Source organism: Meles meles, chromosome 20 (assembly GCF_922984935.1).
Source record: "Meles meles chromosome 20, mMelMel3.1 paternal haplotype, whole genome shotgun sequence".
Lineage (NCBI taxonomy): Eukaryota > Metazoa > Chordata > Mammalia > Carnivora > Mustelidae > Meles > Meles meles.
Genome location: NC_060085.1, coordinates 24,620,292 through 24,633,956, shown reverse-complemented (window position 1 = coordinate 24,633,956; position 13,665 = coordinate 24,620,292). Strand labels below are relative to the sequence as shown.

At 41.6% G+C, this 13,665-nt stretch overlaps 1 protein-coding gene across 14 annotated transcripts in view; it reads left to right on the top strand.

The window, feature by feature from the left end:
- The window catches only part of ERC2 (ELKS/RAB6-interacting/CAST family member 2), a 924,700-nt gene that overhangs the window by 741,062 nt on the left and 169,973 nt on the right, over window positions 1–13,665 (top strand). For all 14 annotated transcript variants that reach the window (XM_045991216.1, XM_045991229.1, XM_045991215.1 and 11 more), the window contains one exon: window positions 3,657–3,788. In XM_045991216.1, coding sequence (XP_045847172.1) covers window positions 3,657–3,788 — 132 coding nt within the window. The remainder of the gene's footprint in view (window positions 1–3,656; window positions 3,789–13,665) is intronic.

Here is a 13,665-nt window from a genome sequence, read left to right as displayed (position 1 = left end):
GAAGTCAGGGACTCACAGGGGTCTGATGTCACCCCAGTTATAGATTGTGTTCAGTGGAAGGCCAGAGTGCGGCAAGAGAGCCGTTAGCGGAGTCTTTTGCCCTAGAGAAATAAGGTGGCGCCTGGAAGAAAGAGAAAGTGGAAAATGAAATCTGATTAGAGATGTCTCAGCAGTCATGACATAATATAGTAAAATGAATATAACACAGTTAGCCAAAGGCAAACGTGTCAGGTCAGCCGTTTGGTAGACACTGAAAAGGAAATAAAAATGGGCTTCAGTGCATTGCTAAGTGACTTCGTGGGTTCCCAAGTGTAGTGCTGTGGAAAGCTCTTCTTCTCTAACTCCATATTAGTTTTCCTGGGACTCCAGTTATGACTGTTCGGAAGAGCTGCTGTTTGAGGCTTTGTGGTGGACACCTCGTGTAGATGTCAACCACACGACTATAGGGATATGAACCATTGTACGTGGAGTCACCTGCTCAGTGTACAAATGCTATCCTTGTTACAAATTTCTGCAGTTTTTATTCCATCGATCTTCAAGGAGTGATATTCATGGCTTCTTATCCTTCCAGACCATTCTTGGTATGTTAGGAAATCAATATAATTGGGTGGGGAGGAGAATAGGTAAAGATGATTTAAAAAAATAATTTAAGAGAGATCCATTTTCAATTTGACCATTAAGAAGGCTGGATTGGTCAAACTTTTTTAGAGAAGGGAAAACTAGCAACCAGCCTGTAAGACATCGATCACAGTTTAGGGGATATGTTACAAGCAAGATAAATAAAAACGGTCTAGAGTATCAGGCCAAACTCTCATTATTCATCTCTGTTTCACACTCTTCTCTCCCAATCCAGACTAATCAAAAGAAGCCTCTTCCGCTCACAATTGCTATGTGTACATTTCCCCCAGATCTGGTATTCACATGAACAACATGGTTTATTTATATTTCAGCACCAAATTGGAAAGATGACATCATTCCTTTACAGTCTTTATCCCATGACATGCCTATTCTCCAACACCTCATTTCAGCAGACACATTTAGGACTGCATATAGCATCTTATTTAGCTTGTACATTCTTTTATGGGATACAGTTCAAAGGTAGGGAACTTTAGGCTTGTTGCTGGTAAGAAAATAATCTCATAAAATCACAGGAGCTTCCCCAAAGGATCAGGACATCATGATGTTTACAATAGCAGAGTTATTATTTGTTCATTTAGGCTTCGTCGCTCAGTCTTAGGCGAGCCCCTTCCTTCTTGACCATAGCGGGTCTTACAGCTCCCTTCAGGCTCTCCGAGTCCTATTAGAAGAAACAATTTCAGATTTATTAGTTCACGAGTTCAAAAGTACAGACTCCTGACAATACTGGAGTTTTAGGTGTGAACACTGAATTCAGAATCTTTTGCACAAGGGCAGGCTGAATGAGGGGACTCTGAGTACTTCATCGGCAACAGCTGCCATGACCTGCTCTTTCTCACAAGCTGTAACTTGTCCATTGGGTCTTCTGATGCTTTAAATGGGCAAGAAAAGAATGAAAATGCTATCAGCTGCCAAAGGTTGCCTGGGATTTTTTTCTTTAATTGTTAGGTGGATCTTTCTCTCTATTTTTATTGTTTTTATCCATATACATGCATTTTTTTATACCCACTGTGGGGACTTTCAAATATTGTACACATTTTACAAAATGGAGTCCATTATGAAACAAACTCTGGCAGATTGAATTGGGATATGAAGTGTTTCTAATACTTAGCAGAACCAAAGCATCTATAGGAATGCTGTTTCTACCTGATTAGCTCTTTGCCTTTTCTGCTGACAGCATAGCAAAGAGAAAAGGCTTGAGATTGAGAATTGGAAAACCCCAGAAATCTCCATGTTCTGTGGAAAGAAGGAGACTCTGGGGCTGAAATCTCTGCCTTCATTTTCTGCAAGGGAGGATAGTAATTATTTCTTCCAGGAAAGTTTTGAAGATAATTTAGATTGTACGTGAAACATACATACTGTTATGCCCAGAATTATTATCAAATTGTTATTTATGTTACATAATAAATTTCCAACCTGTTGGAGGCCCTTCAGCCTTTGATTTCCAGCTTTCTTGAAGTGCGGATGGCTCACTGTCATCTCACTCCACCAGTGGGAAGGTTGTAGCAACTCCTGAGATGTCCTCAACTCTCAGTGACATTCCCTGGCTAAGAACAAATGTGCAGTTGCCCCTAGGATGGCAGCATCCCTCAGAATTCTGGCCCTTCTTTCTTTCAGTGCCCTCACTGCAGCACATGCACAGGTGCATTGACGTCTACTAGGCCCTGTTAGATTCTGGGGAGAGGCAGGTGAAAGAAGCAGCCTCAAGTCTACCAACAGTAGGATAGATAGATCTGAGGTTACAGATGATAAGCAGGAGTTGTGCATGTCCTGGCATCAGGGGTGGGATCAGGAAATTTTCCTAGAGAAAAAATCCTGAATTAGCTAGACACAGATGGGAGAGGTGAGGGATAGTGGTTGAGGGAAGTACCGCAGGCAGAGGAGACAACATGTAAAGAAGGAGAGTTTTCTTACTGTAAACATAGAAAAATTAATACTAATAACACTATTTGATTTTTATGGTAACATTTGAAGCCCATCAGATCCCTTGCTCCTCACAGCGACCCCAAGGAGGGAGGCACAATTACTCCCATTGTATAGTTCAGGAAATTAAAGCTTACAAATAGTTACCCCTCAAAAGATCCCGTAACCAGCAAAGAGGTAGAGCAGGACTTGAATCCAGACAGTCTTCTCTCCAAATACGCGTGTGTACTCTCTGCATTTCCTCCTTTTCTGGGTCCTCTCTACATTGCCTGGCTTTCTACACTGGATATTTTTCTCTGCTTTTCCCCCTTGTCTTCAGGCATTTTTCTAGATTCTGTGACCTTGTTCAGTCAACTCATTGCTGGTGTGTTTCTTGCCTTACATAACAAAACAATACAATTGTTTGTCCTGAGAATGTAAGCCATGACACCTAGCTGCCTGGTGTGGCACAGTGGGACCTAAGTGACAGTGATCAGCATTTTCACACCAACTCTGCTCCTTTTGCTCAGTTTCCCTAAAGGGCACCATCAGCTAAATTGTCCACCAAGAGCCCTTTCCCTAGAAGCCATCAGAGTTACAAACCTTCTCCATTGCTCCTTTTGCATTTGGCAGTTTTTGAATGGATTCCTCTGCTTTGTCTTGCAAGACCATTACTTGTCTGTAGTTTTGTGTCTCCACTCGGCCCTGTCCCATCTTCTTTGTCCGGGGCTTCCTTCTCTTTCTTGCTCTAGAGTGTAGGATGTGATTATCAGCAGTTTGTGATTGCAAGTTTATCTGGATCTGTGTGATCGCTTAATAATGTAAAACAGAGCACCTTTGGGTCTATTTCCATTTTTTCCCCCTTTTAAATCACATGGTTGGGGGGGCAGTACCTTTATCTCAGGTAGGCTCAAGAACATCGTAGCTTCAAGGATGTGACAAAGCCTCTTTTACCAAATGGCATGGTGCATTCTTTATTGAGTTTCAATTTGACTAAAAATGAAAACTTCTGGGTTAGGAACAAAAGGAGCCCTATAGGTGCTATAACTATGCCCTGAATCTCTTCGGCTGGTCTTCCAGCTCCTAACGGAGTCTTCTCTGGTTTTTGTTCTGTGCAGACCCAGAACAGAATGAAGCTGATGGCGGACAACTACGATGAGGACCACCACCATTACCACCACCACCACCACCACCACCACCGATCTCCTGGGAGGTCGCAACATTCCAATCACAGGCCCTCTCCCGACCAGGTCAGTTTCATTGCCGCTTACCTCCAGGACCCCTTTTACCCTTTGGATATTTTAAGATAAAATAAATAATCCTCAAGAAATAATAAACAGCATAAAGTGATACGTCCTTTGAACTGAAACTAATAGCTTTGGTATTTATTTCCATCACTCAAGGAGTCTAAATGTTTTCCTTTCTCCTTCCTCTTTAAGGTTTTGTCTGTTCTTGTTTATGTTATGCATTTTCTTTCCTCCCCTCCTTTCTACTTTCATAGATATGAAGTCTATTGCTGGCTTGGTATCTAATGGTGGGTTACTTTGGAATGTCTCTTTCAGAATTTTAAGAGAAAGCACTTTGTTTCCATGAGCTTGGCAACCAGAGAAGCCTTGAGTTTGCTGAGCACTTTCCTAGAAAATTCCTTAGTGATGCAAATTAACAGTGGGGTAAAACAACATGAAGAGAAATCAGTTTTGCTTGCATTTTGGCTGGTTAAGTCAAGGGGTCTGGTTTATTTGATTTGGATCCTATCGTCTCTCTTGACTAAATGAAGCAAGTGAAAAGATGGATCGACAAAAACAAAAATCTCCTGTGGTCTTCAATGATACATGCTTTCACCCACCAAATATAAAAACTGTTGATAGTATGTAGGATTAAAACTTCTAAAGGTGAACGTCATGGAAATTATGAAATTAAATGCAAACTAGCAGTTAATACAGTCAATATTAGCAGTATTTCCTCCTTTATTATACTGTGAGCTTCTTGTGTGTGTAATCCTAGTATAACTTATAAATTTCAGAGGGATGGGGCCATAGATAAGGAATAGAATCATCTGGATAAGTGTGAATGCCTTTGTTATATATTTCTGGGTATGTGAGGGAGGAGGGCGTACTGGAATTACCTGCGTGAAGAGAGGTTTAACCGTGGAGGAGGAGGCGTTTATTGTGCTCCTAAGATGTTTTTCAGATGGCTCTGTTTCCTATGCACCTCATGTCACTAGTATCCCAAAGAAGAAGTTAAGATGGCAAGTCCCCAAGATGTTCTACCAGGAGTACAACTCCAGGGGGAGCCATTTATATAGTATGTAACCTAAGAAGTGCTCTCTGGAGCTCCACAGTGAAGTAGCTCCAACCTGGAGGCCCCTAGCCCCTGACACCCAGCTCTATCCTTCTCTGTACTGGGAAGCATTTGCCCTCAGACACCCCAACACTGCAGGTGTTCTTCTAGGACGTCTAGTTTTCTGAAGCCAGGGGCAGAAAGGCACCAATTCTTGTTATTAGCTCTCAAAATGGTTCTTAATTTGGCGATCAGCAAAGTAGAGAGAGATATAAATTTCATGTCATTATCTTGTCTGCCTGTGGTTCTGCTTTGATTTATCTTTATTTGTTCAAATCTCTTCCCTTGCCATCACCACCTCTCCACACTTACCCATCCTAGTGTACCTGGCATCTTACTATCTGAACATCTTCATTCTTGTTCTTGGTCCCTGCCTTTTGGCACACTGCCCTTTGCTCCTTGACCTTCTCCCAGGAAGGGTAAATGTGAGGTTTTATTGGTGCTAGAAGGCCACCCTAGGCTTTCCACTGGAGAGATAGGAACAGAGAGGCAGAATGAAGGATTTGGAGCCCAACTGGGGGAGGGATTCACACAAGGACCTCCTGAGATAACAAACGGGTTTGTTTAATCACAGAAACACATATGCTAGTATGTCCTGCTAGAAACTGGATACCAGATCAAATTTATCTGCCTGGTAAATTATATTTCGCACAAAATCCAGTCTCTTGCTACTTTTCCAGAGATCATTATTAAACACAAAATAGATATCTTGCTGTTTTGGTTGACCCTCTTGTGTTTGTCTACCAACACTAGCAGTTGTCGTAGGGCAGAAATCATTGCTCAGGGGAAATGCCCTTCCCAGAAGAGTTAGCCTTGAGAAGTATCTGGCTGAGATGTGTCATCAGGACCTCAATATACCTTTGTGATTGCTGCTGTTGGGAGGATGGTGATGGTCTTCCACTTTCACATCCTTCATTCCAGTGACACTCTAAGCAACCCATTGACATAGAGGCAGATAACCTCATCCTCTTCTACAAATGAGAAATTCAGGCCCTGTGAGGGGTGGTGATGGACTGATCTGAGTCCTGCTTCTGATTATTTGCTCACTCAACTAATACTTGGAGCACATATTCCATGCCAGCCACTACATTGGCCTTGGGAAAGAACATGATGGACAAGACAGACCCCGGCCTTCAGGGAGTTTGCTGTCTAATATGAAGACAAAAATCCAAGACTTGTTCAGTTTTTTCCTGGATCATGTCAATCAAAACATGACATTGAAAAGATGGTTATGACTTAACTAGGGGCCCATGACTTAGGAACTTACTCTACAGTGAAGTTCACCTTGAAAGTGACATACCATTGATCAGAAGGATAACTCTGTGGTTTTAAATTGGAGTCAGCAAAGCTTTAAGTCTTCCTTGCTACACTCTTTCAATTAGAGAAAATAGAATTGACTAAGAAGACCTGCATGAGTAGGTTGACTCCATTGATGGAAATGACTGGGCTGGTGACCTTTTTGACTTGGAATGTCAGGTCTAGGACAACCATACCCTCCGTTATAATCACCAACAGCTCATAAATTGTTATAAAACTAAGTTCCAGAATGTCACAGTCATCAGAAGACTAGGAAATCTTTCCCAGGTGATTACAAACTCTATATATAATTATGAAAGCATATATTCTAATATGTGTGGGGTGGAGCTACTTCTCAGGAGAAAGGGACAACCTTGTGGTGACAGCATAAAGAGTGTGAAAAATGGATTGATTTGGATGGGATTTAAACTAAATGTCCATAGTGTACCTGTGTTAACTGACTTTAAGGGAAAAGGTCTCTTCCAAGGGATTCCTGATTTCCTTCCCAAGAATCTTCCAGCTCTGACTTTTCCTGTGGCCTGAAGGTTGACCAACCAACCCTCTTCTGGAAGAGGGACTACAAAATGTTGCCATTGTCTCTTGAGCTTTATTAAAAGATCAGACGCATGAAAATAAAGAAATATAAGAAAACCAGTCACTTTGCTACTTTTCCAGAGAAATTCATTTTTCCTTAGGAAATTCAATTTAAGTATTGCTGGGCCCTTGCAGAATTAGATTCTTTTTCCATTTCTTCCCTGTCCCTTTCTCCTTCACTATGAGTTTGCTTTCTCCCCAGGAGAAACTGAATCTAAGGGTTATAAGTCTAGACGAGCATTTCCCAAAGTAACTTTTGGAACATTAGTCCCAGGAGGAAAGTCTTAAAACAAAGATTCAGTGAATAAAGAATTTTGGGAAAATGCTGCATATTATAAGTCAATCTTAGAGAGTCTTGGTGTGATTAGCAGATCAAAGGATCTAAAAAGTCATATAAGAAAGAAAGCTCTCCAATTTTATTTAATCCAGCATTTCCCAGACTTATTTGATCATAGAATCTTTTTTTTTTTTTTCTTTTCTAGAAACATCTGTGCTCTGAGAAATACTGTTCTCAGAGTATCAGGTGAAGGAAGAGACTACCTGGTTTAAAACATAGCTAATCCAGTTTCCAGCAGTGTTTTTCATCAGAAGGTGGAGTGTTGAGGCAATTTCTTCTATGCCCTGCATAGCAGAAAATGAGATTGCCTCTTTTATTCATTTCTTGGGATACCATATTGAAGGCTATAATGTCTGAGAATGAGTCATCCCACCAAAAACCCAGTGGATCTGAACTAAGGAAACCATTAAAAGAGTGAGGACACAGGAAAGTAAGGATAATTGTAAATACACAGACCCTCAGAAATTGAAAATGAGTGTGATGAGGGGAAGGGACAATCTGGAAGACACATAAGAGAAGTCAGTGGGATGTGGAAGTCCAACAGTCTAGACTCTTACCTGAGAAGGGAGCAGGTGTGATACTTGGAGGCCTATGACCCCATTACGGCCATAGACATTCCAATGTCCAAGTAGATCATTCAGACAAATCCTTGTAATAATACTTTAGGAAATTTTTCAAACCAAGAGGTGGGCACACATATTTCCACAGGGAGACAACAAACAATTCCCATGACACAAGCTGCTGATAAGCTGTTTTGAGGAATAACAAAGACCAAAGAATAAATGGAACATGCTGAAACCACACTCATGATTCTATTTTCAGAAGTGACCAAGATTGATTTTAGAAAAGCTAAGTGGAAACTCAACTTCTCCTAAATGCCCTCTGTACTTGTCACCGATGTCTGTTATTTTGTCAAGGGAGCATCTTTCTTTGTCATATCAATTATGCCAAATTTTTTCATTATTTTCCAGGCATCATATGATTTTTCTAGTCCCTAGAAAAATTGCACTTTATTAATCTCCTAATGGCTTCCAGGTATGAAGAAAAGCATACCATCAGAGTGAACTCCACACTCCAGCCAACTCAAAATGCCAGGCAGGTCTTGTTCAGGCTGCCCTTGGGCATCCAAGACTGACACTCCTGCACCTGGGTCTTAGGGTGTGCTTTGGATCTTTAAGGACCTAGATTTCCCTGCTTTTTTGTGCAAAATGTGCTTCCATTTGTCAAAGCATCTGCCACTCTGATTGTAATTTGTAGGGGCCTAACTGGCAAATCCTAAACATTTTTGTCTGGAAACCTCAGATCATGGGCACCTTCCAAGTCCAGAACTTGCGTCTCTTCTCTCTCCCTCGTTTTGGAATGGAATTGCTCACTCACAGCATTGAGAAGCTCAAAGACTTTTGACTACTTTGAAGACTTTCAGATCCTGCTTAAAATTTAAATTTCATACTCCTCTTATAGAAATCCTATTTCTTTTTTTTTTTTTTTAAGATTTTATTTATTTTTCTGACAGACTGAGATCACAGGTAGGCAGAGAGAGAGAGAGAGGAAGGGAAGCAGGCTCCATGCTGAGCAGAGAGCCCAACACGGAGCTCGATCCCAGGACCCTGGGATCATGACCTGAGCTGAAGGCAGAGGCTTTAACCCACTGAGCCACCCAGACGCCCCTAGAAATCCTATTTCTAAGGAGGGCTACAGAGTCCAGGAGCATGGAAGCTTAGTACTTACTAAATTATTATGGGAATAGCTGGCTGAATTTTAGGTTGTATTCCTACTCTGTTACATATTGTAAGGCATATTCACACCCATCTGGCTCATAGTAGGCACTCAATAAATGTCTGTTGAAGGAGCTGTTCCCTAAGTACCTTTGGAATAGTTTGGACAGATGGAAGGATCCCCATTGTACATGTAAAGAAACTGAATCTCGGAGATGTTGTTAATCATTCAGAATCACACACCTGAAAATCGACAGACCCAAGATGAGGTCCTGAATCTCCGAGTGGTACATCATCGGCAAACCTCTTAGGATGTCAGGATGGATGTATTTACACAACCACATGTATTAAATATGGTTGCGTGGCTATAATATCAACTTTTTCTAGAGTGCACATGGACTGTCCCCTTTCCCATTGAATTATAGTAAATTTTATCCTATTTTTGATGTATTTTCCAAAGTTGAAAAAAAAATGTCATCTCCTCAGTTCTCTTTCCATTTCCCCCAACTCTCATTGTCTTTATTTACATTCTTCTGTTATGTGACTTTATCCTTTCATTTCCTCCCATTTCACCTGTTCCTCTTTACTCTTTGATAAATCCTTTATTATATTTCTCACATTTAACTAACTGAATTTATTTACTTGTTTATTTACTTATTTTACTAATGAAGTACTGTATGGTGTTCCCCTTTACTCTTTATTCTTGCTAAACCTATGCCAGTGAAAATGCAGCTTTCTGCAATTTCCCCGCTGCCATGGAATTACCAGAGTGAGAGCATGGCACAGAGGGGGAGGGGAAGTGCTCCGGGTTACAGAGGGCCCTTAGTAGTGGACTCCCAAGGCCCACAACCCATTGCTCACTCACATAGGAGTCTGTACATACAGGTCCTAGGACAAGCCAGGCTCCCAGATCAGAGCAGAGGATGCCTCTCTGGGCCAGGGGCTGCTATCAGATCTGCCAGGGCTTGGGGCATACTTTAAGGTAGTGACCTTACTGTGGCAGAAGCTGGGTTTTCCATTTTGCATCCTTAACTTTAGGGTGACTGCTCTGTTAATCTGTTCCCAGAAACTTGGTTGCGTTAGTCCTAAATATTGCTTACTCCACTTGGCCATTTCCAGAATTTGCCTGCAGATGTGAATAGTGAACTTTGGTTCCTTCTCTGTTGCTCCTGGTTACTGGGTGGTCTTGGCACATGCTGGCTCTGCACTAAGACTGGCTTTTGTATGACTAGACATATTTCAGAACACTAAATGACCACTTTGACTTTCTGCTGAAAATTCCCATTGAATTTTACTTGAGACACGTGTCATTTTCCTATAAACCATCAAATGACTTGGTCACTAATGAACCTAGGTGTGGCCTTCTTTTCAAGCTGTATATATGGGGCAGATACACAGATTGTGTTTCAGGACATCGTGGAATGATCTCAGTGATCCCACTGAGGCAGACTGCCACCTGTGCTCTGCTTCACAGAGGCTGCAGCCCTTGCTACCTTAGTTTTGAGATTTCTGGTCTCCAAACATCTCCCCTCTTCCCTCTTCTTACAGGCGAAAAGACCCTAAGAAAGCTCAAGATGAAAATGGGGTTCTTACCTCTTGCCCCTTCACGTCTGTGAACATACATACATTCATGTATGTACATACATACACCTGAGCCTTAGGTACCTGCTCTCAGATAGAATTAGTGAGTGTCCTGCAGAGCCTTTCCATAGGAGGGGAATGTCTAGCCACCCCTACAGTTAGGTCCTCATTGAGGTGGTAGTTAGAGGCTGATGACAACATTTCTAAACCCCAGTTGTTTCTTAGTCCCAGATCTGCGGGGTAAAAGTCCCCTGCTCTCCCCCCACTACCTCCTTGTCCCAGAGGCCTGCATTTTATGTTTGGTCAGCAAGGAGTTCGTAGAGTCTCACTGTCCACCAGGGGAACGAGGCTGTCACAGCAACCCCTCCCTAGGCCCTGTTACTTCTCAAAAAGCCAACTCAAGGCCCTTGGATTCCCCACTTGCCTACAGCCCCTCTCTGTGAAATGGTAGACGGGGTCTGTGATTGATGCCCTGCTTGCCTTGTACTTTCACCAACAGATTAGCCAAAGTGCAGCCCTTTGAATTCTAACAAACAGACAAGGGGTTTAACTTGCTCCATTGGCCTCCGAAGATGGATTCTGTATATAGAGTTGTTATTCCTAGCTTTTGCTTAGGGAAGAAAAAAAAGAATTTATTTTATGTTTTGAGGTTAAATGAATGTGGGATAAATGTATACATAGTGTCCTGTGTGTATATATGTATGTATCGTTATATGTCAGACGAACTGAGGACTTTTCCACATATGGAAGAATTTCGCAAGATCATGTTTAACTGGAAATTTCTCTCCTTAACTTCCCCTGAGTACATGTTTGAATATACATTATATATACATATATATGTGTGTGTGTAAATACATTAAATATGTTTTCATGTTTCCTATATAGAAGAAAAATTAACTACCATGTATCAGAGCTTACTAAAGTGTAGTTACAGAACAAGAGAGAAAAGCACAAATTTTGAGTCCCCTATGACAGTAACCTAATAAGAAAAATTACACATCTTCAGTTTTTAATATCAGTTTCCCACCCAAACTAGTATGTCTGAAGCTGGCCTGATTAAGAAGCTATTAGGTTTTTTTACACTGCATGCCTAATTTCCTGGCCCACTTCTTAAATGAGGCCTTGGGTTTTGGTTTCAAGTAGGGATGAAGGCTTCAAATTCAAAAACCTATGAAGAAGGCTTCTGTGAGGCTGAAGTTGATTGGATGGGAGAAGGGTTCAGAGATTTCAGCTGTCCCCACTGTTGGGCTGGTCCTCTCACAGTTGAAGCCAAAGATATCCTGCGATGCATTTTGAATTAAATTTTGTGAGCCATTGTCTCTTTCTTTTTTTGAAAAAAGATAATTAGAAATTAAAATTGAGATATAACACATCTAACATTTTATTAGTTTAAGGCGTATAATATAATAATTTTATACATGTACATATTGCAAAATGATTAGCAGAATATGTTGTTAACATCCACCACCACACACAGTTACAAATTCTTCTTTTCTTGTGATTACTTGCCTCGTCACCAATACTCCTTTTATCACAAGTGAATTGGCAGACGCTGTGTTTAAAACCCAGCAGATTTTAAAAAGTAGATGAAATAGAAAGATAGCTCAGGTGTCACTTTTTTCTCTATCCTCAAAGACTATTAAAAATCCCTGAAGCTACTAAAACAGGAGGAATGTGCAGTTTCTCATCGTTGGGAAATAAAGGGGGCAGTTTATTTGTTTGCTTGTTTTTAGGAGCAGCAGCTCTGGAATGCCAGGGCTCTCTGTGTGGCCACAGGTAAAGAAGGACATGAGAACAAATGACTGAACTGTTGTTCAGGGAGTGCTTAACTCTCCTTCCCCTACCAGCAGTTTCGAACTCACCCAACCATCACAAGCCACAGGAGGAGAGCGAGGGAGGCGGGGTGACAGCCCGCTGGGAAGCTGGCTTTGCAGATGAGCAGGTTGTTACCAAAGCTCTTTAATCTGGGTGTGATGTTAATTCCTGACATGTAAGCACATGAGGGCACGTCTGATAAACCCTGCCAGGTAGGGTCTTCATGCATGGGAAAAAGGAGAGCTGCTTAATGCAGCAGGATCCTCCTGGTAGAAAAGGATTTCTGCCTTACAGAGGCTTTGAGCCTGTTGAAGATTTCAGTCTTACTCTATTTTGGGTCAAGTTTTTGTCCCCCGGTTTACTGATTCCTCTTACTTTTAATCTTGTTTGCAGTATTAGGGTTTCATTAAAAGATTTGTTGCTGTATCTTTTGAGTCAACAAGGGTTTTCAGACACAACCTGCACTCCCCAGCTTGCAGGTGTAACTCATCTTGGCAACACTGGAGGGTTGATTCCTTTTCAACTTGCTGCTTTAATCCAGTCACATTTGTCGAAGAGGTAGCACTTTGGCTTCCCCATGGAAAGGGGGTGGCCAACCTTGAAACGTCTGAAAGCAGAGAGATCCATTTTCTGTTGTTAAACACCATTGCTCCTCTTTATCTTCTTGAACCGATGTCATAAGGATCACGTTTGACTTGTGCACACTAGGCAGTTGCAACACCCTGAAGATAACGGGAGCAGCCTAGGAAAGAGAACTGGAAACATCTTTTAAACACACACAGCAATTCTGAAAACTACCTTATGTACACACTAATGGCTCTTTAAAAATTGGTTCAGCATCTCTATATGAATGATCTGAAGAACCTCTAGCTGGGAACAGCCCAGAGATGCCAAAATGCCTAAGGATGAAATTTTATACACATATTGGGTCCTTTGTACCCTTTCTGCTTTTGGCCTTAGTGCCATGTCAGATAATTTGTTACACTAGTAGCAGACCATCAGATGCTAGCAGCGGGTGGTATGCCTATTGTATGTCTGCAACAACTACGCGGTGGTTTAACTAACATTCTCTAATTTAATTCAGTCAGCACCCCATGAAGTATCAGGGTCAGGATATGATCCCATTTTCTTTTTGAGGCAGCTGAGGAAATGATGAGTCAAAATGCTAGGGGATTTGTTTGCCCACTAGCCAGAAAATGGCAGAACCAGAGTCATGTTAAAAACACAGTTTTCACTGTATTTAACAAAGCCAAGTGTTAATGACTGATGGATGAGGGAGCAAATATAAAGCCTGTCTCCACCCTCACCCCTTTTTTATGACTATCTGGCAATGGCTCAGCTTTTAACAGATGTTGACTTTGGGCTCTGAAACAATATTGTTGGCCAACCTAGAGCCTTTCAGCATTTCCACCTACAGCTGGGTACCTTGCCTCTTTCAGCTGAGAGATC